The sequence below is a fragment of the Panthera uncia genome, chromosome A2 (assembly GCF_023721935.1).
Source record: "Panthera uncia isolate 11264 chromosome A2, Puncia_PCG_1.0, whole genome shotgun sequence".
Lineage (NCBI taxonomy): Eukaryota > Metazoa > Chordata > Mammalia > Carnivora > Felidae > Panthera > Panthera uncia.
Window position 1 is genome coordinate 152,241,381 of NC_064816.1, and position 27,030 is coordinate 152,268,410.

Sequence of the window (27,030 nt, forward strand, 5' to 3'; positions counted from 1 at the left end):
ATGTTCCCTTCCTACAGAATGTTCCCATTTTCAGGCCTACGTTCTATCATCCCAAACAGTGTTCTTCCAAACCTGAGATTTGATTCCTTTTCATGTCACAAAGGTGCAAAGTGAGGGGGTCATAAAACATATGTACAACGAATAGGACCCACTGAGACTGTTTTTCAAGAGCCCATTTGAGCATTTTTAGGGAATACTGGGTTCTAAAGAACTGTAGAAGAGTGGCTTAAGGACTATGGCCAAGTGTTCCTATTATAGGGAGACTTGGAATGATTTGAATAGCCCGTCCCACTCTGTCAGTTACACCCATCTCGGTGATGTCCTATGTGAGCAGAGGCATGAACACAGCAGAAAGGCAGCTTAGCTCAATTATTTTTTTAAGTTTACTTATTTATTTAGAGAAAGAGAGAGAGGGAGAGAATAGGGAAAGGTCAGAGGGAGAGGGAGAAAGAGGGAGAGAGAGAGAGAGAGAGAGAGAGAGAGAGAGAGAGAGAGAGAGAGAATCGAAGCAGGCTCCACATTGTCAATGCGGATCCCGATGCAGGGCTTGAACGCACAAACCCTGAGATCACGACCTGAGCCGAAATCAAGGGTCGGATGCCTAACTGACTGAGCCACCCACACACCCCAGAAAGACAGCTTAGCTTTAAATGCAGCCCTTCTTAACTCTGACTGTAAAAGAAGCACTTGGGAAAGTTAAAAACCAAAATGGGGGGAAAAACACAAAAACAAAAAAAAACCCCAAGAAACCACCATCTACACAACAACTGAGATAGACCAATTAAATTAGACCCTCCACTACCCCCAGGTTATTCCAGTGTGCAGTCACGCTTGATACCCTCATTTGCTTCAGAAATAGTCCAAGAGGTCAAAAAAGAAGGTATTAAGACAAAACCCTTGGCCTGTGGGATAATTTATCAGAAAACCACAGGGCAACTAATTCTCTGCCCAATTCTCCTAAAGTAGGTCTGACAAAAATCTCTCTGTAGCAGCTCTGTGAATTCTGCGACCCTGGCGAAGGTTTAGTTTTGCTTTCGGTAGGAGCTGGTATCTGAGTGGTAAGCACGTGGGTTTGGAGTCAGGTGCTTACAGGCTTTGTGACTCCAAGCCACAAAGTTCATCCCTATACCTTACTCCCCCTCCCTGTGAAATGGCACTTCACACTGTTGGATTACAGGAGACAACTCACAGACATGCCTCAGAAGAGTTTCTGACACGCAAGGAAGCAGTCAGTATTCACTTCGAATTTATTGGCTATCATTTCTTGCAGAAAAAATAAAGCAGAGGGCACACAGTTAGAAATGTATGTACAGTGTTAGGAATTCATTTCAGTGACTTCGAAAAAACCCCAACTACACGTGGTAAGTCACTATCTGTGGTAGCACTAGTTATCATACCTCAAACAAAACAGTTGTTCATCTACCTTTATGGTTTAAGGTTCTAGGTAAAATCTTGGTCAAGCAAAGGGTTTTGCAATTTAAGGAAATGTGTAAAAATCCCTGTGTTAACATACTTTACCCTTATTTTGTAGATTTAAAACATATTGTTAGAAATAATCACAGGCAATGGACTTGTCTTCTCTGAGGCCTCTCTGATTTGTATTAATTTGATGGATGCCTACCATATACATATATATATATATATATATATATATACACACACACACACACACACACACACATATATATATACACACACACACCCATATATATACCCATATACATACATACACATATATATACCCATATATATATACGTGTGTACATATATATACCCATATATATACATACCCATATATATACACACACACACACACACACACACATATATATACACCCATATATATATGGGTATAGCTGTGTGGTCAAGCTTTTGGCTTTCAGTCGTGTACAAGGCAAGTTAGCTCGGTGCTGTGCCCAGCTGCCGACAGTGGTGCTGATGTAGAGGAGGCTGTTCCTGGCCACAGACTTCCACTGAGAACGCCAAGAGGGTTGACCAGCACAGGCTGAAAATGGCCCTGCATCTTCAGAAACTTCAGAAGTTTGTAATACTCAGGAGAAAAAGTCTGATATCCAGTTCTGGTGGGAATATCCGATTTTAGCTGTCCATCATGATCTCAGTGAAGACAGAAGTATAATTTATTATTGTTATTACACTGGCTGGTGATTGGAAACACATTACCAATGTACAAATTAGAACCTCTAATTCTAAGGTAATTATCAGCCAATTTTAGAGCTGTTAACACGATTAAAATTATGAATATGTTAGCTGATTCACCCTCGCAAATCAGATTTTGATTAGATAATACTACATGCAAATAGGTACACTATTCAAATTTCTTAAAAGTTTTTTTTAGTAGAAAACCTTTGACAAAATTGTTCAATAATGTACGCAGAGCTAGGAGAGGGAATGAATGATTGATGGCTTTCCCCCCATAAACCTTATTAAAGGTCCTGATTTGGTTGGTCTCCAACTGTTTTGGCTCAGAATTAGGAATTCTAGTTTTGATGACAGCTCATGTGCACTGATTAGAAAAACATCTCTCAAAGCTATTAGAAAGGCAAGTTAATCACCAGAAAAATAATGGTGATAGAACAGTATTTCATACCAAAAGTTCTTAACATGTCTGCTTTTAATTTATTATACGGCATATGCTCTTAATGAAGCATCAATGAACAGTTAGTACCTACAGAAGCATGGCTCTGTAGGTAATATCTGAAATCCACCTACAAGTATAATCTTTCTATAAATAGCAGGCAGTGCAAAGTGCAGTATAGTGCGTGTGTGGTTGTATGTATGGAACTGTGTCAATTTCCTAATATCTACAGAACTTCATTTACAGTACAACTGGTTGTCTAAATTGCATCAACTTGTTTTAAAAAAGGTGGTAGGTCATCTGGTTGGGAGACAGCAACAGGACAGAATAAACGACACAGAGATTTGTCACATTTCACAAGGATAAGAGACACTTCCAGTCTTGTTTTTGTTGGCAAGAACCAAGTCATTCCACAGATTATAGGCCTGAAGAAGAGAATACCCTCTTTCAAGCAGACATGGAAGTTGAATTTGGAATTTCAATGGTTAACGGTACAGAATGAAAAAGATAATATATCTAATGTAGCCATCATTTCTTTAAAATGTCACTCAATAGATCTTACCCCTTTGGAATAAGTGAGAAATGCTTCTTTAAGTGCTTATTCGGATAAATGACATAAGGTTCTGGTTTCATATTTGGGCTGATTTTTAAAAAGGAAAACAAATACTGTATCTTTGTCTAATCCGATTCCTACAATGATTCCGGAGTCATCTTCATTAAACACAAAAGGGATCACCTCCCTCCTCCGTTTAAAATCTCTCCCCACTGCCTACAGAGAGATCTGACCTTCCTCTCACAGTCTGTGAGCCCCATTGGGATGTGACCCCACCGACACTTCTAACAGCATCTCTCACCTCCACCACCTCTAGTGTGTACCTGAACTACATCAGTACCTTCTGACCTATCATCACACACTCTTGTGGAGCCTACACCATCTTCCTCGAATGTGCTGTTTCATTTTATAGTTGCTACAAAAGATTTCTCTTCAAAGATTATTTGTAATTGTGACATATCATAGCTTACCAAGAGAACAAATTAGCATATAAATGACGAGCCTCTGGCATCAAAGGAAATATTCAACAATAGGGATGTGTACGTACACACACACACACACACACACACACACACACACACGCAAGTTACAAATTATTTAAACTGTGTGGAAAAGTAAGTGTTTTTCCCAACTTACAAAAAAAAATATACAACAAAAACTTGATCTGACTTGATCCTATTCATAGCCCTATGGCAACATATAAATTACTGTAATACAGAAACTCACAATAATACATGGACATCATAACAGACTTAGATATTTCTCCATGTTGGGAAAATCAAGTTGAAGTATTTCATATCCCTATTCTCCTGGTTTTATGGTTCTTGGCAATTCTTTTCATTATTTTTGTTCTTCAGGCAAGGCTGCCAAATCCTTTCCTAGGCTTCATCCACCCCATCGCTCAGGGGTCCCGGGCTCCAGCCCCCACTTTGCTGCCAAGCTCCCTTTCACTGCCTTGGCATCAAAAATGAAGCGCTGCCCTAATAACCGGTGTGTGCAGGGCAAACAGTAATTTCCTTAAAGCCCCCTCCTTTCACAAATCGGAACATGGCCTAGAATATTACAGTCATTTAGCTGATCATTTGCTTCTGCTTTTGATGTCTCTGCCCCCTCTTCCTCGCCCCTCTCCTTTACATGAAGGACCAGGATTTTCGTGTCTGTGGTTCCCATAATGAAAATGAAAGGATCTGACAAGTGCTGGAAATAACTGAGTGATAATTCTGATCAATATTCTAAATATACACTATGGTCTACAATGGCATAAACTGACTCTTGGGACCCAAACTGCTGTGCCACACAGTATCAGAGAGGCTGATTAAATGCTGGCACATATCTCAGGAGAAAGGTTGAAAAGTTTGAAACTTCTCAAAGTTTCTGCAAAATTATGTCAGCCTCCCCAAAGCTCTTTTCTAACGTTTTAATCCGAATCCCTTTCCATTCCCTCAGGGATCCATCTATCCCTTGATCAACCTGCTGTCCACTTCTCCAAATCAATGAGACCAATCTGTACTTTGACTGCAATTTCCGGTTGTATCATCTAAATTGCTTTAAAAACAATTTAAAAAGGCAAAAGAGTCTAACCAAAGGTTCAAGGCACCAAGTGCAAGGCATTATTAATCCTTCAGAACACACACAACAAAGGAAATCATTCAGCACCATTTCAGCATATTCCACCACTCAGGAGATTCATGCATATTTAAATGAATTAATTTATTTTCCGCAACTTGCTCTTTAAGAGCTTAAGTGGCCATTTGCTGTTGCTTATTTCAGGATTCTGTGCCCTTGTTCTCTGAGTCACCAACTTAGAGCTTGAGTGCTCCAGGTGTATTTATGCTCCCAAAGTATTTTAAATTACCCATTAGGAAATCCAATTTCCTATTTATAAGACTCAGAAGTGATTTTCCACTGTTCACTTTTCTCTTAATTAAGGATACAGGCCTGTATTCACAGCTGAATTTTTGGTATTCTATATTATTGGCTCTGTAACAGTCAATATTTTAGAATGTCATTGATATCAGAATCACAGAATCAGTTACGACTGGCCACTCGTGGGTTCTCTTAATATTGATATTTTGGGTCCCCATAAAAATCATCACCATGATAGTATCCATTACTTATAGTACTCTGTGCCAAGCACTCGATGTACACTATCTCATTTAATCCTTTCGACAGTTCTAGGACATTGTTATTTTCTCTATCACTATTACAGTTTGATGAGAAAATGGAGGCTTAGAGAAGTGAACCACAGGGTTGTATACCTAACAAGTGGCAGAACTGATTACTCAAACCCATCACTTCTTCCTTCCAAGCTTTACACTGATTAATGTCCAAGGCATGTAGACTGTGTATTAGAGGGTACCAGAATGATAGGCCCCGGTTTCTGCCTTTAAGGAATTTATGATCTAGTTAGGGAAAGGGGCGAAGGAGATTACACCGACACTACAATCCCAGGCTGTGAGTGCCTTAAAGAGACTTGCAAAGTGCTTTGAAGATTCTGGGAAACGAAAGATCACATCTAGGTGGGGGTATAAATCTTCAAAAGGCAATTGCTGCTCTGTAGAAGCCCAGAAAATAAGGTGGGATTCAGAAAATGGAAGTGTGTAGTTAGGGCATCTATAACTGGCCCATTCTAGGCCGCTGGCCTTGAACCATGGGTGATTCACAACAAGGAACCAAAAACGATTTGGTTTTCGCTGTGGACTGAAAGCCTGTCATCTAGTGGTGGAAGCCACAGACATGGCAAACTCCCGTTTGGACACGGGAGAACTGGATCACAGTGATGGACAGGGTTCCTTAAATTCTTGTTTTGAGGGAGCTCTCAAGGCATATCTTATTTAATAGGACAGAAAGGAGATCTTCCTTAGCACAAAGTGTCATTTTATTTTTTTAACTTTTTAAAAAATATTTGTTTATTTTTGAGAGAGGGAGACAGAGCATGAGTGGGGGAGGGGCAGAGAGAGAGGGAGACACAGAATCCAAGGCAGGCTCCAGGCTCTGAGCTGGCAGCACAGAGCCCGACGCGGGCCTCGAACCCACAAACCGCGAGATCATGACCTGAGCCAAAGTCGGACGCTCAACCGACTGAGCCACCCAGGCGCCTCAAAAAGTGTCATTTTAGAATCACCTCAGGTATAATCTTTGATTCCCTCCTCAAGACGGCCTTTACTGCATCCTCTATGTGGTTAAAAAAAAACCAAATTCAACTGTGGACGTTTAAGGATCTAATTGGCTTTATTCAAGGATGCAGAAATCCAGCAGCATCCCACTCAGCAAGTAGAAAGGAGCGGGAGGAGCTGAGCCAACGAAGGCTTTTAGAGGCAGAAGGGGGCAGAAAAGGAAGTTTCTAACAAAGAGTGGATTGTTTCAGGCAAGGTTCCCTCCCTTTGGGGGAAGGGTGGGGGTCTATCTTGCCGATTACCTCACTAGAGCTGATCCGGAAATTCCAGATTGACTGGTTAAAGGTCATTCCTGGGAGAGGCTGAAAGGGGGGTAAAGTCTGGGTGTGCAGTTGTAGGGGCTCTAATTCCATGCTGGCCTTGTTGCTCCTGACTTCCTTCCTATCTTTCTCTAAACAATGTCTACGGTCTGACACAGTCCTCTGGCCACACCACCGTGGCCAGCCCCATGCCGACCTCCTGCTCGGCCGCTGTGTCCACTGTTCCTAACTCCTCCTGGGAGAAGTCACCCCAGCTGAACCTCCAGATAATGATGCAATTGGAACAGGAGGCCAAGCCTTGGGCTAATCCTTCTTTCTTGATTTCATGTTAGCACTTGCCATCTGACCCAACCCCACAGCAACTTTATATTCTGCACGTATCTGCTCAGGGCTTCCTATGCGCAGGGACCACGCTCGGTGTTCAAGGTATAGTAGAGAGCTAGACAGGCGATAGTCCCTGCTCTCGTGAAGGTCAACCTTTGAGGAGAAGACAGACAGCAATAATTTAATGAGAGGATATCAAACAGGATGACTGCACTGAAGACAAGAAAACAGGGTGAGTGCTGGTGTGCTTTGTCAGGTAGGGCAGGGATGCACATCCTTTCGACCTGCTCATTAGAGAACACTCTCCATGGAGGAGTAACGCCCAGGCAGACACCTGAATTCTGCAATGTGGGAGGTCCACTGGAAGGTACGGGGAACAGTATTCCAGGAAGAGGAAAAGCAAGTACGAAGAACCTAAGACAAGAACCACAAGGGCAGGAACCAGGCCAGCTCTCAGAGCAGGACTTGCAGCCAGAACAAGAGCGAGGCGTTTATTCTAAACGCAAGGGCAAGTCATTAAAGGTCGGGGTGGAGATACACATTTGAGAAGCAAGGGCATTTGGACGTATTTAAAGCTCTAGGTGGTGATCAGATCAGTTAGGGACAGCTGATAGACAGAAGGGGACTGTGAAACAGACAGAATGGAGAGCGGCATTTTCTTAATGTGAAATGGAGTTGGTAAAATATATCAGTTGACCTCTAGGTAACAAACTTGTCTTCAATTTGTTTGGCTCTATTGACAGGCATGACAGCATTGACCCCACCCATCCACACAGTCTTCAGGTTGTTTAGGTCAAGTACAATAAAGTCACTGAGACACTGGTAGCATTTTCTTCTTCTTTTTTTAAAGGTTTATTTATTTTTTTTATTTTGAGCGAGAGAAAGAGTGTGCACACATGAGTGGGGGAGGGGCAGAAAGAGAGGAGAGAGCCAGAACCCCAAGAGGGGTCTGTGCTGTCAGCGCTGAGTGACATAGGGCTCGAGCCCACAAACTGTGAGATCACGACCTGAGCTGAAATCAAGAGTCAGACGCTTAATCAACTGAGCCACCCCGTCCCCCTGCATTTTCTTCTTCTATTCCTACCTTCTTCATTAAAAAATATATTCATGGGTAATGCTAAACAAGAAACATAGCGAACTGTAAAATTCCACCTACGCCACTCCAACTAACTTGTGACTGCCGTAGGAATTCATGGTAAATCAGTAACAGCCCTGCACACGGCACGAGATGATGGTGTGAGTATGCACAGGCCCCATAACCCTGGACCTCATCCACAGCTACCCTGTCAACCCAAGGAAACACACTAAATCACCAGGAAGCAACAATATTTTAAGAGTGACCTTGAACCTGCTTCGGTGAATTTTTAAAAATCAATCAAAATCACGAGTACTTACATTCAGTTACAGATTACTTGTGGTCCAAGTTACAACCAATGGTGACTTCGGAGCTGCTGCCCTAGGCCACCAGTGCCATGGTCACTGGCCCCAATGTGCCCTGTCCACCGTTCCCCTGGGGGCTTCCAGAGAGGAAATCGGAACTGAGGAACCCTCGACAATTAGTCCTTGCTGTGGTCTGATTATTTACTCAGAAGTTACTCTTACTGGTAAAGATTCATGCCACTTACGATGATGAGTGCCTTCCTCCGTAAGTGTCTCACCCTAACACCTAACTCCACGCCTCTCATTGTGATCTTTGTTTCTGTTTTGGAAAGAGGAGCTAAACATTCTTCTCTGAAAAACCTCCCCTCTCTACTCTGGATTCTACCCTCCAGCTTCCTCAGGGCTGTCCCCTGTCACCTGCACACCGTCCCTACCCCCCCATCGATTTCTCCCACCTCTCCCTGGATCTCTGCACTTTCTCGGCTCCCTCTTATTTCAACATAGGCTGCTTGTGCCTTGGACATAAAGGCCTCTTCGATAACACAACTCCATGCCTATGGTTGTTCTTGAATCATTGACAAACTTCTTTAAAAAGCTTAACGTATCTGCTCCCATTGTGCTTTCCACGTGCACCCCTTTGCAATTACCTCAAGAAGCAGAAATCTGGCTTCTGTCCCTACTGTGCTCCTACTATTCTGCATTCTCAAGAGTGACCAAATTATTCCTTCAGTGAAGTCCAACAATTTCATTCTTTTGGAAATGATCCTATTCGCTATTCCCTCTTTAAAGGGCACCTTCTTTCTCAGATAACTTATACAATCCTTTCTTTTTCCTGCCTTGCTCACTATTCCTTCGTTGCCTTTTCTTTCCCCCAGAGTCTAGTATTTCGTACCAACCTGTAAATAAGCTCGTTTGGAAGGCTAGGTAACCACTTTATTAGTTACTTCTGATTGGCAATGCTAGAGAAATGCGTAAGATCTGAATATGAAAAAGACAGAGCGACTCTGAGGAGTCTTATCAATTAAGTCACTTGAACACCTAGAGTTAAGGTTAAATACAACAGGAACAAACCTAAAGAGGTATACAATCTAGTTAAGTGGATAAAATAAAGATACAAAATAACTGGAACAAACATGAATGCACTTGTTACAGTTACAGAATATCGTAGGGCCGTGCCCTGTAGGACACAGTAGAGTAACACTGAGTTCTCTGGTTTTCTTCTTTTTGCAAAGCAAATCTTGTAAGTTTCATGAGTGGCCACACAATGAGAGAACCAATTTCAGTTGCCTTTGTTTTTATGATACTTGTCCTCAAATTACAGTTTTATATGATTTTCAACATCTGTAAGAAGGGAATGAAGAAAATGAAATGTTTTAGACCTTGCCTCATGCTCAGAGTGGTAAAGAAAGGGGCAAGAGAAATCACCTAGGGGAACAGGGAGATCCTTTAAAACTCCAAATTCCCCATAAGGTGAGATTTCTAGATTCAGGCCTCTGTGGACCATTCCTAGGTAGGCCCCCCTTCCAACATACACTCACTTACACTCAAAAAGGGTCTGTGGTGGGGCGCCTGGGTGGCTCAGTCGGTTGAGTGACAGACTCGTGATTTTGGCTCAGGTCGTGATCTCATGGTTCATGAAATCGAGCCCCACATCACTTTAAACCTTACCAACTTCTGGCAGAGTTTACAGTTATTTTCACCATTAAAATTCAACTTATCCTTTATTATCCTAATTGTATTAAAGGTTTGTGTTAAAGATCTCTTGCTTCAACATCTTTCACTGTAGTGCAATCGACTCTTACAGAATTCATGCGGAGAAAAATGCTCGTGCTAATTTAAACAAGGTTGCTAATGCATAAAACAAGCAAGACACTATTCTAGCCTACCAGGAGGCTGTGCCAGTAACAGGCACCAAATGTGAGGCGAATGCCTTCTAGTAAAGGGACTAAGAAATCTGCACAAAGAATGATGCTATCAGGTAAATACACCGTAGGGCTATGCAGTGTACTTGAGGAATTTGGAGGAAAGAGAAAACAGATTTTGTTAGGAAATCTTCATCAAGGATATGATTTGAAGTGGCCCTTGAAGATGAGTAAGATTAGTGGGAGGGAGGGGAAGATGTCAAAAGGAGAACACACTCTGGGAATACTGTGGGGTGGGGTCATGTCTTGTGGGAGAAAAGGCATGTGCTTTGGACCTCCAATGCTTTTTGCAGGCATTCAGGAGGAAAGAACAAAACGAATAAAGAGGGACAACGCTGGAGACTGAAAGAGACGGAGACGGTTTTGTTCAAAGTCGTTCATTTTAAAGGAAACAGAACCCGATCCAGAGGTAGGTGGGAGCGGTGCTCATATTTGTATCAGAATGACAGCTGAACCAGGAAGAGAACGAAGCCAGCATCACCCCCCTCATTCACTCTGTCCTACATGCACAAACCAGATTTCCTTGTGTTAGTAATGTAAAACTTCTTTTTCCTTATCTATACAATATCAGCCTCTGGCGGGATACAGGTCAACGGAAAACACCACAAGGGTCAGTTTGTATTTTTCTTAATTGCACGTCGCATTTAAACTGCCACTGATAGCTTGCAAATAAATACTTTTTAAATGGGTAAAAACAAAAGTTGGTTACCAGCTGTAGCTGGCAAAAAAAAAAAAAAAAGAAAAAGAAAAAGAAAAATCAGAAAGCCTTCTTGCTGGGATAATTTTGCCGTAAGCACATTCTTTAGCACACACCCATGCATACACACACACACACACACAGAGAAGGAAAACTGGATTTAGGGAAGGGTAGTTGAGGGAGACAAGTTGTTAATTTGCAATTAAATGGGTCCAGCAAACAGATGAGTGAAGAAGGCCAAGGAGATGTGCCCAAAGGAAAACCGTGCAATTGAACTGAGGAGGCTGCCAAACTGTGACGTTGGCACAGGGCTGCCAGGAGACAGCATCGCTACTAATGAATCAATATCAAAGAGCGTTTCATTGGCTGCAGCCAGACCTTCAGCCCCGTCTCAGTGTAAATGAGGGGCAGTAATTATTTCCCATTCCTGGCTTCACCGTGAACTTCTGAGGGGTGAGAACCTTCAGCTGGAGATTATGAACCGCAGTGATGCCACAGGACATCTTCCTCCTTGACGTTCAAAGCACTTCCAAGTAGTGAACCACATCACAGGAAACCTCTGAGACGGGTCTGCACGTGCAACATCAGCTCCCGACCCAGACACACACCCTCCGATTCTGGTCCTGTTACTGCTTCCTTTAACTGCCGCCCCGTAGGGAACGGAGGAGAAGGAGGTCTCCTTGAAAAACTAAGCCGTTGGCATTTATAACCTGGACTCTTCCAATTCTCTGTGGCTTCAGCAGCCGGTGCTCAAACTGAAGAAAGCCTTGACACCACCTACCCATCCTCATTGTACAGATGAAGAATCCACCTGGAGTCCCAGTTCAGGATCTGAACCTACTGTCCTGTCCTCTTTCCTCTGCATTGTTAACCCAAGTAAACAAAGCAGACATTTTTCTGCTGCATTTCAAGGGAAACTCAAGGTACAAGCTGTACAGAAAGAAGGTAACTTATGTTATATAATAACCTCCAGGGACTTATTTTGTCAAGGGCTTTTGTCAAGCATTGATGTATCCCTTTTTGGTTGTTTTTAATCTCAAAGCCAGAGGACTGCTACCCTCTCTTGCTAGTTCAGTTCTGTTCCCTTCTGTGGGAGAGGAAAGAAAACTACAGGGTAGTTTCCTGATGCATAATTAAGCTTGAGAACTTGCCTCCTCTCTTTGTAAATTGCATCTTGAGTTTCCCTTGAACTACAGCCTCCCCCGCAAAAAAGCCCAAATATTTCTTCACTACAAACTTTACTTGGGGTACACAGTTTTACAGAAAAGCTCTTTTAAGTGGGATGCTTCTATTTTAGCCTGCATACTGGACATTTCCCCAGTTTGATCTCCCCTTCTTTTAATTTAAGCCCAGAATTCTCCAAATATTTTCTGCTTTTTCACAGTTTGGCCTCCAAGCAATCTGGAGGACAAAGTGGCAGCTCGCCGCTGAGAAACCTGCAGGCTGTCTAAACCTCCTGCAACCAAGCCATCCTGCCCTTTTTATCACTGTTCTTTCTTTTTCATCCTTGAATCTTCAGACACTCAAAAATTCTGTTTTAACCATTTGTCCTCTTTGTGAATGCTAAATACATTTTTTTTTTCCACTTGAATCTTTATTACAAGTATCTTGAGAACCATGGTGACTGACATTTGGCTTATAATCACCCCAGAAATCAGAAATCGCAGTGAGCAAAATTACACCTGAATTACCCACCTCTCCAAAGCTGTGTGGCTTATGATCTGTCTTACAGAGTGGAAAGGAGTTGTCTTTGGGGGGGAGGGGCTTGCAACATGATTTTAATTGCCAAGGTGTTAATTTCTATCTCCGATGTCTTTGATGCTGCCCAAACTTAAGGAAAATTTCTTTCATTTAGAGAAAGGATTTTGAGATAGGTTATTTCACAATGTCCAATGCTTTTAAAAATAGATACATAATTCACCAGTGATGGATCCATCCTATGTGCACAGAGGACTAAGTTAGGCAATATGAACTTGGGACAATTCACTTAACATCCTATGATTCAGTTTCCTCATCTATAAAATGGAGATAATATTCTGCATTAACAAGAGGGGTGAGGTGGAGTGTGGAGAAAAGATAGGTGGGAGATGTGAATGTACTATTCACAATGCAAAGTTTGATCGTTTGGACACAGTAGAAAATTATACCCAGCAGGCTATTCCCATAGAAGTATATTCATCCACACCCCTTGATTCTTTCTCTACAACTCATGTAATGACCAAAAGTTATCGCTTTCTTGTCTCCGTATATTAGCTGGATGGTTGAACGCACAGAGCGCTCTCTGAATCAGCACAAAAGTGCAACCTGGAGGAGGGGACATAGAAGGGGACTCCCTAGCTTACACTAAAGTCATTCTCATCCGTCAACCTGCCCACATAAATACTGGGAAATCAACTCATTTAAAAACTTGGGAGGCAAACCTGAGTTATAAGAGTGTTCTTGAATGCAGGTCAGTGAAAAATTGGTCTGCTCACAAATTCCCATTTGTCATATTGCCTACGAATGCACGTTAATTGTTTTCATATTTAAATGCCTAGAATCAACCATAATAAATGTGTGTTGTCAGGTTGTAGGGAGTTTTCTAAAAACAAAACAGGATGATTATGGCATATAGTAAATTATTGTTGGTTCCTTGTGCTCTCAGCAGAATCACAAAAGGGCAAGGCCTTACGAGAAGAAAAATCATTCATGTCTGGTTCAAATCCTACAACACAGAAAACAGAATTGGAGCTGGGCTAATGAAGGAGGTATCTAATACAAGTTTGTATAGGCCATATGTTATTGGTCTTAAGCATCTGAAAATGTAATATTTGCTTATAAGTAGAATACTTGAAAATCCTTCTCAGTGACATAGTCTAAATGCTAATTTTGCTCCTCTCTTTGTCCTATTCTTTCCAGAGAAGTAGTATCTACTGCTCATCAGCAACACCCCTAACGTTGCCTTCTTCATGAAAGCTGGGTACTAGAGCTGCCCACGACTGTCACTTTGCGCAGTGTTTCCTCAGGGCTAATATTTAGAACATATCAAAAGTTGCAGTTGTGTGGTCTATAAGCCCAGACTGACCAAATCTAGGTACATACTAAGACAACTCAAACTTATAGTATCTCACAGTACAAGTATCTGCACATGGCCCAGGTGTGTGTGGGGGTGGGAGGGGGGGAGGGAGGGAGAAGGGTAGGGGTAACGGTGATAGTGGCATAAATAAACCAGTAATGTGATGGAATATGGGTGCTCAGTTAATTAATTAATAAACGCCTGCTTGATCTTTAGTGACCTTGAGAGCCCGGAGACTAGTAATATGTGGCTATGTAAGCAATATAAGGAAAAGTCAAGCTTTCTGCCTTTTGCTTTTTTACCATCTTAATCACACATCAGATAGCTGCCTGTTTTTGATGGAACTATCAGTTTCTTATGTAAATACAGCTTCAAAGGCTAAGAAAAGGTAAGAAATGTAAAAAAGGATAAAAAAATAAACAGGAATATGTCTAATAAGAGACTGCCTACAACCCCACAGCTGGACAGAGCTTTGGCTCTGGTCTATGCAAACCTGACTCATTTCTCGGTTCTCAGGGATCAGAATATATTCTTGGCGAAACCTGACTTCAGCCCTTGGAGAACAAAAACCAGACGGATGGAAAGTGTTACTCTCGTTATCTTTGTGGGCACCAAATAAATCGTGCTCACACAGTCTGCTTTGTTTTTATGTTGTCTTGAGTCCTTATCACAAGTCATCTGAGGCCAGATGAAAGACAGCACTGAAATTCAGCTTCTCAACGGAAATACAAACAGTTCTCATACATTAATTTTCAGAGTAACTGTAAAGATTCAATGATCTAAAAACTGCACTCAGTAAGTATTATTTCAGAAAATTACTTAAATCATTGATTACAGACCTGATATGGGAGGCTGAATAATATCTCCACCACCTCCCCAAACGTCTACACTGCAATCCCTGGAAGCTGTGAATCAATTAATTATATGGCAAGAGGAGTTTTGCAAGATGCGACTAAATCAAAATTTTGAGATGGATTGTCCTAGATCATCCAGGTGGTCCCAGCGTAATCACAAATTCCTTAAAAGCAGGAAGTTACAGAGTCAGAGTTGGAGGAAGAGATGTAACAATGGAAGCAGAGGACAGAGAAAGGGATTTGGTGATGCTATGCGGCTAGCCCTGAAGACCGTGGAAGGAATCACGGGCCAAGGGATACAGCCAGCCTCCAGAAGCTGGAAATGGTAGGAAAAGGATTCTCCACTCAAGCCTCCAGGAGGAAGGCAGCTCTGTCAACACCCTGATTTTCGTTTCTGAAGACGCATGTAGGATCCCAGTCTCCACGACCAGAAGATAAAGGATGCACTACTTTGGGCCACTGGTCGGTGGCAATCATTTGTTACAGTACCAATTTGAATCTGATATACCTGGAAACTTACATCATGAAAAATTTAACAAATATGGTTATTCTTAATCTATCAAACATCACACATTTTAGATTTATCTATCTTTCTATGTATTTAGTTCCCGTAATCAAGCATCAAAATTTCCTGCAGTGAGAGTAGTGAAGGAGATCAGGAGGAGAAAGCTCTATGCCCGGAGTCGAGACAGCTGGGTTTTAGGTCAGCTCTAGTTCCAGGAAGCTGTGTGGTTTGTGCAAGTCATTTTGACACCTCAGTTATTTCACAAAATCACAGGTCTCAACAACCAATGACATTATTAGGATACTTTCTTCTTGACATTATGGTATAATAATTATTCCAGAATCTAAATAAAAGAGACAATATTCATACAGTTTGGCTCATACATCATAGAAATTGCCATTTGCTGGTACTTACTATAGAGAATGCATTAAAAAAATTGAGATGTATCAACAAGATTTCTTTTTTTTTAAATGCATTCTATTAGTAAAGAAAGTAATATTCTGCTATTTCCATAATGTAGTCCCAAAGCATAAGAAATTGCTCAGCAAGGCCTAGAGTAATGAAACTGGTAAGTGCTGTTATATTAAAGTTTTACCAAATACTTGGAAATATTCAGTGCACTATAAATAGAAATGTAAGGCCTCCTTGAAAAACGTCTGTGAAAATATTTCTTTGCAGTTATTATCCTAACTTATATAAATAATATAAATGTAATATTGTAGGTATGGCCATTATAAGAAATAAATCTTTCATCCCTGTATCACACATGTACATTTACATAAATTTGTTAAAGAACTTTTTTATTTCTGAGTTTTGAAAAGATTCTTAGTGGAAAATTATTAATGAAGAAAAATCAATACTGGAATTTATAGCTAGCACTTTCCATTTATAAATAAAAATGGGCTATGAAAACATTAATGACTTTTCTAAATTAATCATTAAAGGCACAGAGATTGAACGTCATCGATGGCTCACTGAACACAGAAGGGGGAAAGATTTCTCCTATCCATGTGTAGAGATGGTGCTTTTTGTTTATTTTTATTTATTTTTATGTTACTATTGTTTTTTTCAACATATACTTCATTGTCAAGGTGGCTAACATACAGCGTATACAGTGTGCTCTTGGTTTGAGGGTACATTCCCATGATTCATTGCTTATATACAACACCCAGTGCTCATCCCAACAAGTGCCCTCCTCGGTTGCATTTCTAGACACCAATAATGAAGCAACAGAAAGAGAAATCAAGAAATCAATCCCATTTACAATTGTACCAAGAACCATAAAATACCTAGGAATAAACCTAACCAAAGATGTAGAAGATCTGTAAGCTGAAAACTATAGAAAACTTACAAAGGAAATTGAAGAGGACACAAAGAAATGGAAAAACATTCCATGTTAATGGATTGGAAGAACAAATATTGTTAAAATGTCAGTATTGCCCAAAGCACTCTACACATTCAATGCAATCCCAGTCAAAATTGCACCAGCATTCTTTTCAAAGCTAAAACAATCTTAAAATTTGTATGGAACCACAAAACACCCTGAATAGACAAAGTAATGTCGAAAAAGAAAACTAAAGCGGAAGGCATCACAATCCCAGACTTTAGTCTCTGCTACAGAGATAAGTGGTTTTTAAAATAACTTTTTTTGGGGGCGCCTGGGTGGCGCAGTCGGTTAAGCGTCCGACTTCAGCCAGGTCACGATCTCGCGGTCCGTGAGTTCGAGCCCCGCGTCAGGCTCTGGGCTGATGGCTCGGAGCCTGGAGCCTGTTTCCGATTCTGTGTCTCCCTCTCTCTCTGCCCCTCCCCCGTTCATGCTCTGTCTCTCTCTGTCCCAAAAATAAAATAAAAAACGTTGAAAAAAAATTAAAAAAAAAAAAATAAAATAACTTTTTTTTAATACATAATTTTCATGTAAATGCAACTTCTTCCCCATAAAGCTGTGCTTGCCTCAATGTTCAGTGGTCTATACTCCTTAGAAAGGCCAGCCAGCCACTGCTGTTTATTAATTAGAAGCAAGATGGCTCTGTAGGTCTCCTTCTCTCCCCCCTCCCCTCTTTGTGGCAGTGAGCACACAAATAAAAGAAGGCAAAGGATCAGAACACACGCCAGGTATCTCCTGCAACCAGAGTCCCCTCTATGCTGTGTCCTCCCCAAATCTGCATCCTGCCTGCTAGACCTACTTTCCTTTTGTCTTGCCTTTGTTGCCCTGGTTGACTTCCCTAGTGTTTCCCTCTTGAATGCCTAGATTTTAAGAGTAGATGTCAGTACAGAAGAATGAACCTGGACCACTTTCTTACACCATACCAAAAATAAACTCAAGATGGATGAAAGACCTAAATACAAGACAGGAAGTCATCAAAATCCTAGAGGAGAAAACAGGCAACAACCTCTCTGACCTCAACCTCAGCAACTTCTTACGTGATATGTCTCCAGAGGTAAGGGAAACAAAAGCGAAAAGAAACTATTGGGACCTCATCAAGATAAAAAGTTCCTGCACAGAGAAGGAAACAATCAGCAAAACTAAAAGTCAACGACGGAATGGGAGAAGATATTTGCAAATGACATATCAGATAAAGACTTAGTATCCAAAATCTATAAAGAATTTACCAAAGTCAACACCCAAAAAACAAATAATCCAGTGAAGAAATGGGCAAAAGACATAAGTAGACACTTTTCCAAAGTAGACATCCAGATGGCTAACAGACACATGAAAAAATGCTCAATATCACTCATCATCAGGGAAATACAAATCAAAGCCACGATGAGATACCACCTAAACCAATGGTTGGTGTCATATGTATGGTGAAAGACTGGATGCTTCCCACCTAAGATCAAGATCAGGACAAGGAGGTCCACTTTCGCTGCTATCAGTATTATTTGGATAGTTAATATTGTACCATCGGTTCTAGCCAAAACAACTTGGCAAGGACAGGAAATAAAAGAATCCAAATGAGAAAAGAAGTAAAATTACCTCTATTTATAGAGGACATGTTTGGATACATAGAACATCCTAAGAAATCCTCTAAGATACCATGAGTACTCATAAATGAGTTCGGCAAAGTTACACAAGATCAATTGATACAAAAAATCAGCTGTCTTTCTATAACGTACCGAACGATCCAAAAATGAAATTAAGAAGAGAATTTCATCCACCATAGGATTAAAACAATACAATATTTAGTAATAAATTTTAATAAGTACAAAACTTGCAGGAAGAAAACAGCAAGACTTTGTTGAAAGAAATTAAAGATCTAAACGAAAGTACCCTAGGTTCATGGATTGGAGGACTTAACATTATTAATAAAATGGATTTACTTCTCAAACTGATCCGCCGAATCAACACAATCCTAATCAGAATCCTAGCTGACATCTTAGAAGTCAATAAATTAAACAAATTATATAAACAAATTATGTCTATGCATATAATTTGATAATTAAGTTCTATGCTATTTGATCTGCCATATTTTATCAGTTCTAACATGTACATTTCCCCCTCATCTCTGCAGTTATAATTAGTATTTTTTTTCCTTAGTGAACAGAAAATAATAATGCATCCCACAATTGATGGCATCTTAAATGTGATGAAATACAGTCATTTCACCTATTTGTACACTTAAGAAAATGGTTTGGGAGTGGAAAACTTTCACTAACAGCTTCCTTGTGGTGGGGGGAGGGGGGGGAACTGAGGCAAAAAAAAAAAAAGTCATCCTTATTATCATGTTTGCTCTCTAATGCACACGTTTTATGTAAAAATTTTAACAGTACCTTCAATTCAAAGTAGGTCACTGGTTATCAAAGAATTAATAAGATATGAAAGATACTGTCCTTGAATCAGATAGAAAACACTGAAGTCCCAGTTTCAGGGTGCCCTTTTTTAAGCACCGGATTGGAAAAGCAATAGTTAATAACAAAGACACCAAAAAACGTAAAACACTTCACATGTTAGTGGCACTAACTCACAGCCGGACCTCTGCGTTAACAGCCCCCAAACTCCCATCTCTAGCACAGACCTCTCTCCTGCATGCCAGACTTGTGATCCTAACTGAGCGGAATCACTCTGAGTCATAATGGGGTGAGAATTAAGGGTGTTTCTCACTGAAACTCCATCATTACCGCGTGAAAAATCTTTTCAAGTGGGGTTCTCTTACTTTTTTTCTTTCAAAAATATTTCACTAGGGTTAGATTCTCGTCTCTTTCAGTCAGTGCTATGAAATTATTTCATTCTGCCATTTATTTCCATACTTTGAAAAAACATATAAAAGAAGGAACAATGACGGCATAATTTCACAATCTGTGAGTGTTATAAACAAGAGGGCTGGGCGAATGGAGGGCAATTCCATTTGATATTTTCTTAGGCCAAAGTGTAGAGGAGTTAAAAGGTCTGTCCTGAAGAATTAAAAATTCTTCTTAATCCTTTCCATTTCTTGCTCCTACCTCCTGCCTTCCCCTGTACATGTGCCTTCCTCTGGTTGTCTTCTCTTTATCCCAAATTCGTTTTAGTGCTTTCTTTTTAACATCAACTTATCTTATATGGAGTCTTTCATATACTAATTGGAAGCAAGGAAAAATAGCATACGTGACCTGATTTCAAATTTTTTAGTGCATCAATCCCTAATGATGTGAATTTGGGCAAATCACTGCCTAGAGCTTGGAACTACCATGTCCTTATCTGAAAAATGGGGACATTTGAAAAATTTTCACAGTCCATGAACCAATTATCAGAGCTGAGGAAAATTAACTAGAACCAAAGATAGGTCACACTTACACATGTAGTGGTAAAACTGTAGGACGTCAAAGAAAAACATAAGGTCCAAAGGACAGAGCTAAAAACATATACGAATGAGAATCAGTTTGCTTAACTGCGGATTCATCAGTCGCAGTAAGAGAAACCCATAAGAGTATGGCCCAAAGAAAGTGAAAATAAGATTTTATTATATGAATAGCTAAACTGTTCATCAAGATGGCAGACGAAGAGAAGACATTTTTTTGGCAGAAGAGCAGACTCCCACGCATTCTCTTCTTCCTCACTGACAGAACCGTGGTTTCACTCGGGATCCCTATGTTTTTAGAGGCAAAACTGTACATCCCAGCCTCTTTTGCAGCTAGGGTGGTCGTTTGATACTTCTGGCCATTGAGGCAAAAGAGTGGATGCAGGAAGAACTTCTGGAAGTGGTGGAATCCCTGAAGCCTTGTTTTCTTGCCATGTGTGCTAGCCCATCCTCCTGTCTTCCCTTCCCTCTCTCCTGAGGCTGACGAGGGACCACAGCGGCTGGAGCTACAACAGACACCTTAGGATCTGGAGGCAAAGGCTGAGGAAACCACAGAAGCCATGCCCTGTAACTGCTTGGCTCTGGACTTTGTTACATGGGGGGAAAGGAATAGGCCTTTTTAAAGCTACTATTTCAGCCAGTCAGAACTGAACACATTCTTATTTCTTACAGAGCAAAAAAGAAAGAAAACTTCATTACCACCCAAAATATGACTGTCTAGGGGAGCCTGGGTGGCTCAGTTGGTTAAGTGTCCCAACTTTGGCTCAGGTCATGATCTCAAGGTTCATAAGCTCAAGGCCTATGTCAGGCTCTGTGCGGACAGCTCAGAGCCTGGAGCCTGCTTTGGATTCTGCGTCTCTGTCTCTCAGCCCCTCCTCCCGCTCTGTCTATGCCTGTCCCTCAAAAATAATAAACATTAAAAAAAAATTTTTTAATGACTGTCTATAGAAAACCTTAGTGAATCTATACTCACATTTTTTTAAAAACAATAAAAGCAATCAGCAATAAATTGATAACAATATACTAAAAGTCAATTGTATGTCTATGTACTACCAAGGAACTCAGAAATTTAATTTTTTAAAAGGTATAATTTACAATAGCAACACAAAATATATGGTTCCTAGAAATAAATCTTACATAAGATGTACAGGATTTTATGGACAAATTTTTAAATTATTGAAAGCAATTAAAAAGTTCTAAAAGAGAGATATATTATGTTTATGGATAGGATGACTCAATTACACATAGGAATTTTCTTCCCCAATTGTTGTTTTCTCGCAATTAATCTACACATGAAAAATGATTCCAATAAAACATACAATGGGATTGTGTGTATGTGACACCTGTCAAACTAATGCTAACATTTATGAAGATGAAAAAGCCAGGAGTAACTACAGAAAGATGCTTTCCCTCAGCAGTAACCAGAGACGGTAATGAAATACCACCGACATGCATCAGACTGGCAAAAATGCTGAAATGTGACAATATCGAGAATCGCGTGAGGATCCAGAGTGTGGGAACCCTTGCGTTCTCCTGGATGAGTTCACGGTGGCTTTCCCACTGTCACTGTCAGAGCAGTGTGGAACACTTAGGAAAAGTGAAGGCGCTCAGGTCCAGGATGCAGCTGTTTTACTCCTGAGCGTGCACAGCCTAGAGAAAACTCTGGTCCTAGAACCATGTTCCACAATGTTCCCAGCACACTGCTAGGAAATAAAACACTGTCCTACAGACAGGCAACTTCAGAGACAGTTAAGCTTCACTTCTAGGTGACTGGTACAGAGGCATCTTTCACACTTGTTTTATTATTTATTTATTTATTTATTTATTTTTAATTTTTTTTAACGTTTATTTATTTTTGAGACAGAGAGAGACAGAGCATGAACAGGGGAGGAGCAGAGAGAGAGGGAGACACAGAATCTGAAACAGGCTCCAGGCTCTGAGCTGTCAGCACAGAGCCCGACGCGGGGCTCGAACTCACGGACAGCGAGATCGTGACCTGAGCCGAAGTCGGACGCTTAACTGACCAAGCCACCCAGGCGCCCCTCACACTTGTTTTAAAGACAGAGTGCGATGAGAGATATTGCAACTCGAAACAGGGAAATCGGGTGAGTTTCAGAACTTGTGACATCATATTTTAGAGCGGGTAAAGCCTGGGAGAGAGCCAGTCTCCAGACCACATGAGGGAGACATTGATCGGTTTCCTTAGGAGGACTTGCGTCCTCTCCTTGACCTAAGAAGTGATCAGCACCCGACTTGAGTTACTGCACCTCCTTTCTCTTTCCCCGGCCAGGCCACCCTGTCACTTCGTGGGTGTGACTGACAAGTTGACACTGACCTCAGGCCTCGCCTTTCCCAGACAGTGACACCGAGTTAAGCAGAGGCCCTGTCCTCTCGGTGACAGAAATCTTGACACTGCTCTTCCAGTCAACACTGTGTCATTTCCCAGCTGGTATTACTACTTTTTAATGAAGTAATATTACCTGTCACAAGACCCCATTAGTTAGCACTTTCACCACAGAGAATGGATGAAGCGGTTTTTGTCTCAATTTTCTTGTTTTGCATACTCCATTAAGTTGCTATTTCCATATTTTACATAAAAATTCTAGACGAAAAAAATAATTATTTCAAAAGTTAGTGCCATCCGTACACATATAAGTAAGGAATAATACGGAGCATTTCTGCAGGATTGGAACATTATCATGGATAAAAAGATTAAAAGCCACGTCATGCCCAAGGTCCCCTTCCCAGAGTCAACTTCATTTTACAGAATTAGGGAGTGCTTATTACTGTGGGACAGCCAGGTCACAGGATGTTCTCAGGAGTCCGGAAGAATCGACCGTCACCCTCTGTGTCCGCCAACCAGCCCTGAAAAGTGAGCTCACTGCCAGATCCAGAAGGACCTCACCAGTATCTAGACTCGGTCCTGGGAAAGAATGGAACTCTAAAAAGTGTATTGGTTTAGGATGCAGATGTTTTCACAGAAAGTTTCTAACGGGAACTCATGTCAGTTTTAGCTAAACAGCTTCAAAGCCCGTCACTGATTTCCGTGCACCAGAGCGGATCTGTCTCACCATCCTTTCAAATTCTGATGAGCTCTCCAGACATTTGCCTCAAAATATCTCTCGTTTTTCCTAATTGTTTCAGCAGTGGCTCGCAGAAAAGGCTTTTAAAATATCTTTTTATCTTCAAATTACTTACTTCTTGAAATATTTATTTCCTTGTGGGAACCTAAGAGTTATACATGTTCTAAAAGAACATGGCTCCGTATTTTGGTTTTTACAACCTTAGAGGTACTGGTCAATCAGGAGACAATCCCTTTGACATTCAACCAAAGCTCTTTGATTAAATTGCCGTTATTCTTAAAGAGACTGGAGTTGACTCGTTTCACAAGCCTGACAGTTTATTGTGGAATCAGCTTTAATTCATGAAAAGATACACCTCATTTTTTGTTCCTTTCAAATCAGACACTTCAGTATAATTTGGACTTATTACAGTTAATAAGTACTGGGAAACACTTTAAAACTTAGTAAGAGCAGCTAATCTTACAAAACCTCAGAGGTTTGATTATGAAGAGAATTTACTACTTTGGTCAGAATTCCTGCTTATCTGGAAAAGTAAAGGGGGTTTCAACAACACAAAATCATGAAGAAGGTTTCGCAAACAGTTCTTAGATTCGGCACTAGAAATAGAATCCATAAGAGGAAAAAAAAATCAGACGTCATCAGAATTAAGTTAATGAATTTAGTTAATTAAATTTCAGGCACTGAAGAGATTAGTCAAAGACTCTGAGAAAACATTTGTGAGTCATGTATCTGATGAGGACTTGTATCTGGAATATATAAAGAAATCTTACAACTCAACCAAAAAACAAAAATAACGCAATTAAAATACGAGCATGAGATCTGAAGACATTACTCCAAAATATACAAGTGGCCCCTGAGTGCCCGAAAAGGCGTTTGGCATCATCAGTCATCGGGGAAAAAGCAAAACCACAATGAGGTACCACGTCATAACCACGAAGATGTGTCGAAACCAAACAAAAAGAAAATAACAAGTGTGGGTGGCGATGTGGAGAAACCGGAGACCTCACGCGTCGCTGGGAGGAATACGAAACGGTGCTGCCGCTTGGGAAGACGGCCTGGCAGTTCGCCGGCAGGCTGAACACAGAGCTGCCTAGAAGCCAGCAGCTCCACGGCTAGGTGTGTACCAGACAGAGAGGTATTTATCTCACCGTGAATTATATACGCTTCTTAAGAAAGGAAACCTCCCTTTGGCAAGGGTTTTACTCACTGAGGTTCCACTTCAGGCCCGTTGTGGTGACGTGATTGCAAGGCTGTCCGACAGGAATAAGGCCACACCAGTCGCCTTCCATTCCGGTATCTACATGCAATTTGTGCTTTCCCTGAAGTAGAGAAAGAATGATCATCGACACGGTGAAGAGAAAGGGCAGGGGTCAATGTACACTCAAGACCTGGAGAGGCGCGCGGACCGTCCGAGAACTTCACGTGGCTCATCGTACTTAATCCTAGCCACAATTTTACAAGGTAGCTTATTGTTACTTCTCATTCTTACATATGAGAAAGGTGAAGCTTGCAGAGATTAAATGTGTCCAGGCCCACACAGATAACAAGGGGGCAAACCAGGATTCCTACCTGTACTTGGCAATTCTGAAGACTGAACGGAATCCTCGTGCTAATGATGTCGCGTTCTATGTGACAGAATTCTAGGGTCTTAGTCAAACACTTGGTCAGGTGTAAGTAAAACATTGCTTCCTAAGTACAAGCTCTACTTTATCTCAGAACCGGGCTTCTAGCTTTCCGAATTCCATGTCAATCCTGCTAATGGTTAGCCTGCTTCCTACATTCGTGGCTCCTGTAGGGCACGTCCACTAAGAAGTGCCTCTGCCCGGAAATGGTATCTACCCCAAGGAATGAGAACGCTTCCTCCATCTGGATTATGAAAACCGATATAATTTACCATGTTTTCGATTTTTCAGTTTATAAGAAGGTTAAAGTTAAATGTAATGTTCAACCAAGGCTACAATGGGTTTTTTTTTTTTGTTTTGTTTTGTTTGGTTTTTTTTTTAGTTTATTTATTTACTTTGAGAGAGAGAGAGAGAAAGAGAGAGGGAGAAACAGAGAGAGAGAGAGAGAGCATGTGCACAGCAGAGGAGGGGCAGAGACGAGGAGAGACAGAATCCCAAGCAGGCTCCATGCTGTAAGCACAGAGCCCGATGCGGGGCTCGAGTTCACAAACCTTGAGATCATGACCTGAGCGGAGATCAAGAGTCAGACGCTTAACCCATTGAGCCACCCAGGCACCTCTACAATGTTTGATTTTAAATAAAATATTTGGAAATTCCTCTTCTGCTGTAAAGTAATGACTTTCCATTCCTATTCTACTCATTATCCTTAGAGTATATGGTCTTTGTAGAAGGATGCCTCAAGTCCTTATGGGAAAATGCCAAGGCACATATCTATTCAATAATTACATGAAAAAGATATTTTCCATAATTCACAAAACTCTGAACAAGTATGTTCCAAAGGATATTCTTTTTTTTTAAATTTTTTTACATTTATTTATTTTTGAGAAACAGAGTGAGACAAAGCATGAGCAGGGGAGGGGCAGAGAGAAAAGGAGACACAGAATCTGAAGCAGGCTCCAGGCTCTGAGCAAGCATTCAGCACAGAGCCTGATGCGGGCTCGAACTCACGGACCGTGAGATCATGACGTGAGTCGAAGTCAGATGCATAACCGACTGAGCCACCCAGGTGCCCCGCCCCCAGGATAATCTTTATTTTAACAAAATATTATTTAAAAGTATATTTAATATATGATATAATAACAAAGTAAGGTAGTTAAGTCTCCTTTTATAGCATTTTATTTATTCCTTATGACTTCTGGACTCTATTTTAGGCTTCTGAGAACTTACCCTACTGCACATAAGAACTCAACGTCTGAGTAGGCTTTGTCTTTACTCAAAGGATTGCTTTTACTAGGAAAACAACTCTCTAAATTACTTATCAGCTCTTGAAATTTAACACAAACTTATGCAGATCTTTATTACCCATACAGTTCATACATACTTACATACATATTTGTGTATATATGTGTGTGTATTTATGTTTGTGTATATCCATATATATTTGAACACTTAATCAGAAGACATAAATTCAATTAAGCGGGCTTAAATATATTCAAACACAAAGAATATGTAAAGAAAACATAAAATATATTTGAACTTGGTGACCATTACTGGAAGAAAAGATAGGCAACACGTGGAAATGTACAGAGGCACGCGGAGAAACGTAGGTGAACTGACAACATAATGCATTGTGAAAATAAGGCCCAATAAGAAACAGAATTGTGATAAATCACAGAACCCATCTATGTAAATTAAAATAAATGCAAACAATAAGACACTTCTAATAATAAAATTTAAATATATATTAAAAGTTTAAATATATACGTATATATACACACACACTAACCTGCCTGCCTATGAAAAGAGCAAGGAGAATGGGAATGTGGCGTAGGGATACAAGGGAGGCAAATGGATGGATCAATCACTGACGATTCCTGCCTGGACCGGAGAGGATAACGTGCCAGTAACCAGTGAGCATAAGAGACTCAGCACTGAAATCTTATAAAGATAACAATATCCTTTTTACTTATCACTTTTACGAAGTGATACAAGCCGGTAATTCTTAGACTCTTCTGAAGAGTCTAAAATAAAAATAGGGAAAATATTCTAGGAATTCTAAACAGTAATTCAAAAAAGAAGAATGACTGGGATATAGCCATGGAAAAAACTTACAAGTAAAAGAAAACTAACCTTGTTCTTGAATAATGATCTTTGGGTTTTTTTTTTTTAATATTCATTTTGGGGGGGGGGGGCGTGCACAGGTGGCGGAGGGGCAGGGAGAGAGCAGCACA

General features: G+C 40.8%; 1 protein-coding gene across 14 annotated transcripts in view; it reads right to left on the reverse strand.

Moving 5' to 3' along the window:
• The window catches only part of TPK1 (thiamin pyrophosphokinase 1), a 349,214-nt gene that overhangs the window by 66,678 nt on the left and 255,506 nt on the right, over positions 1-27,030 (reverse strand). For all 14 annotated transcript variants that reach the window (XM_049642046.1, XM_049642042.1, XM_049642040.1 and 11 more), the window contains one exon: positions 24,385-24,496. In XM_049642046.1, the coding sequence (XP_049498003.1) occupies positions 24,385-24,496 (112 nt within the window). The remainder of the gene's footprint in view (positions 1-24,384; positions 24,497-27,030) is intronic.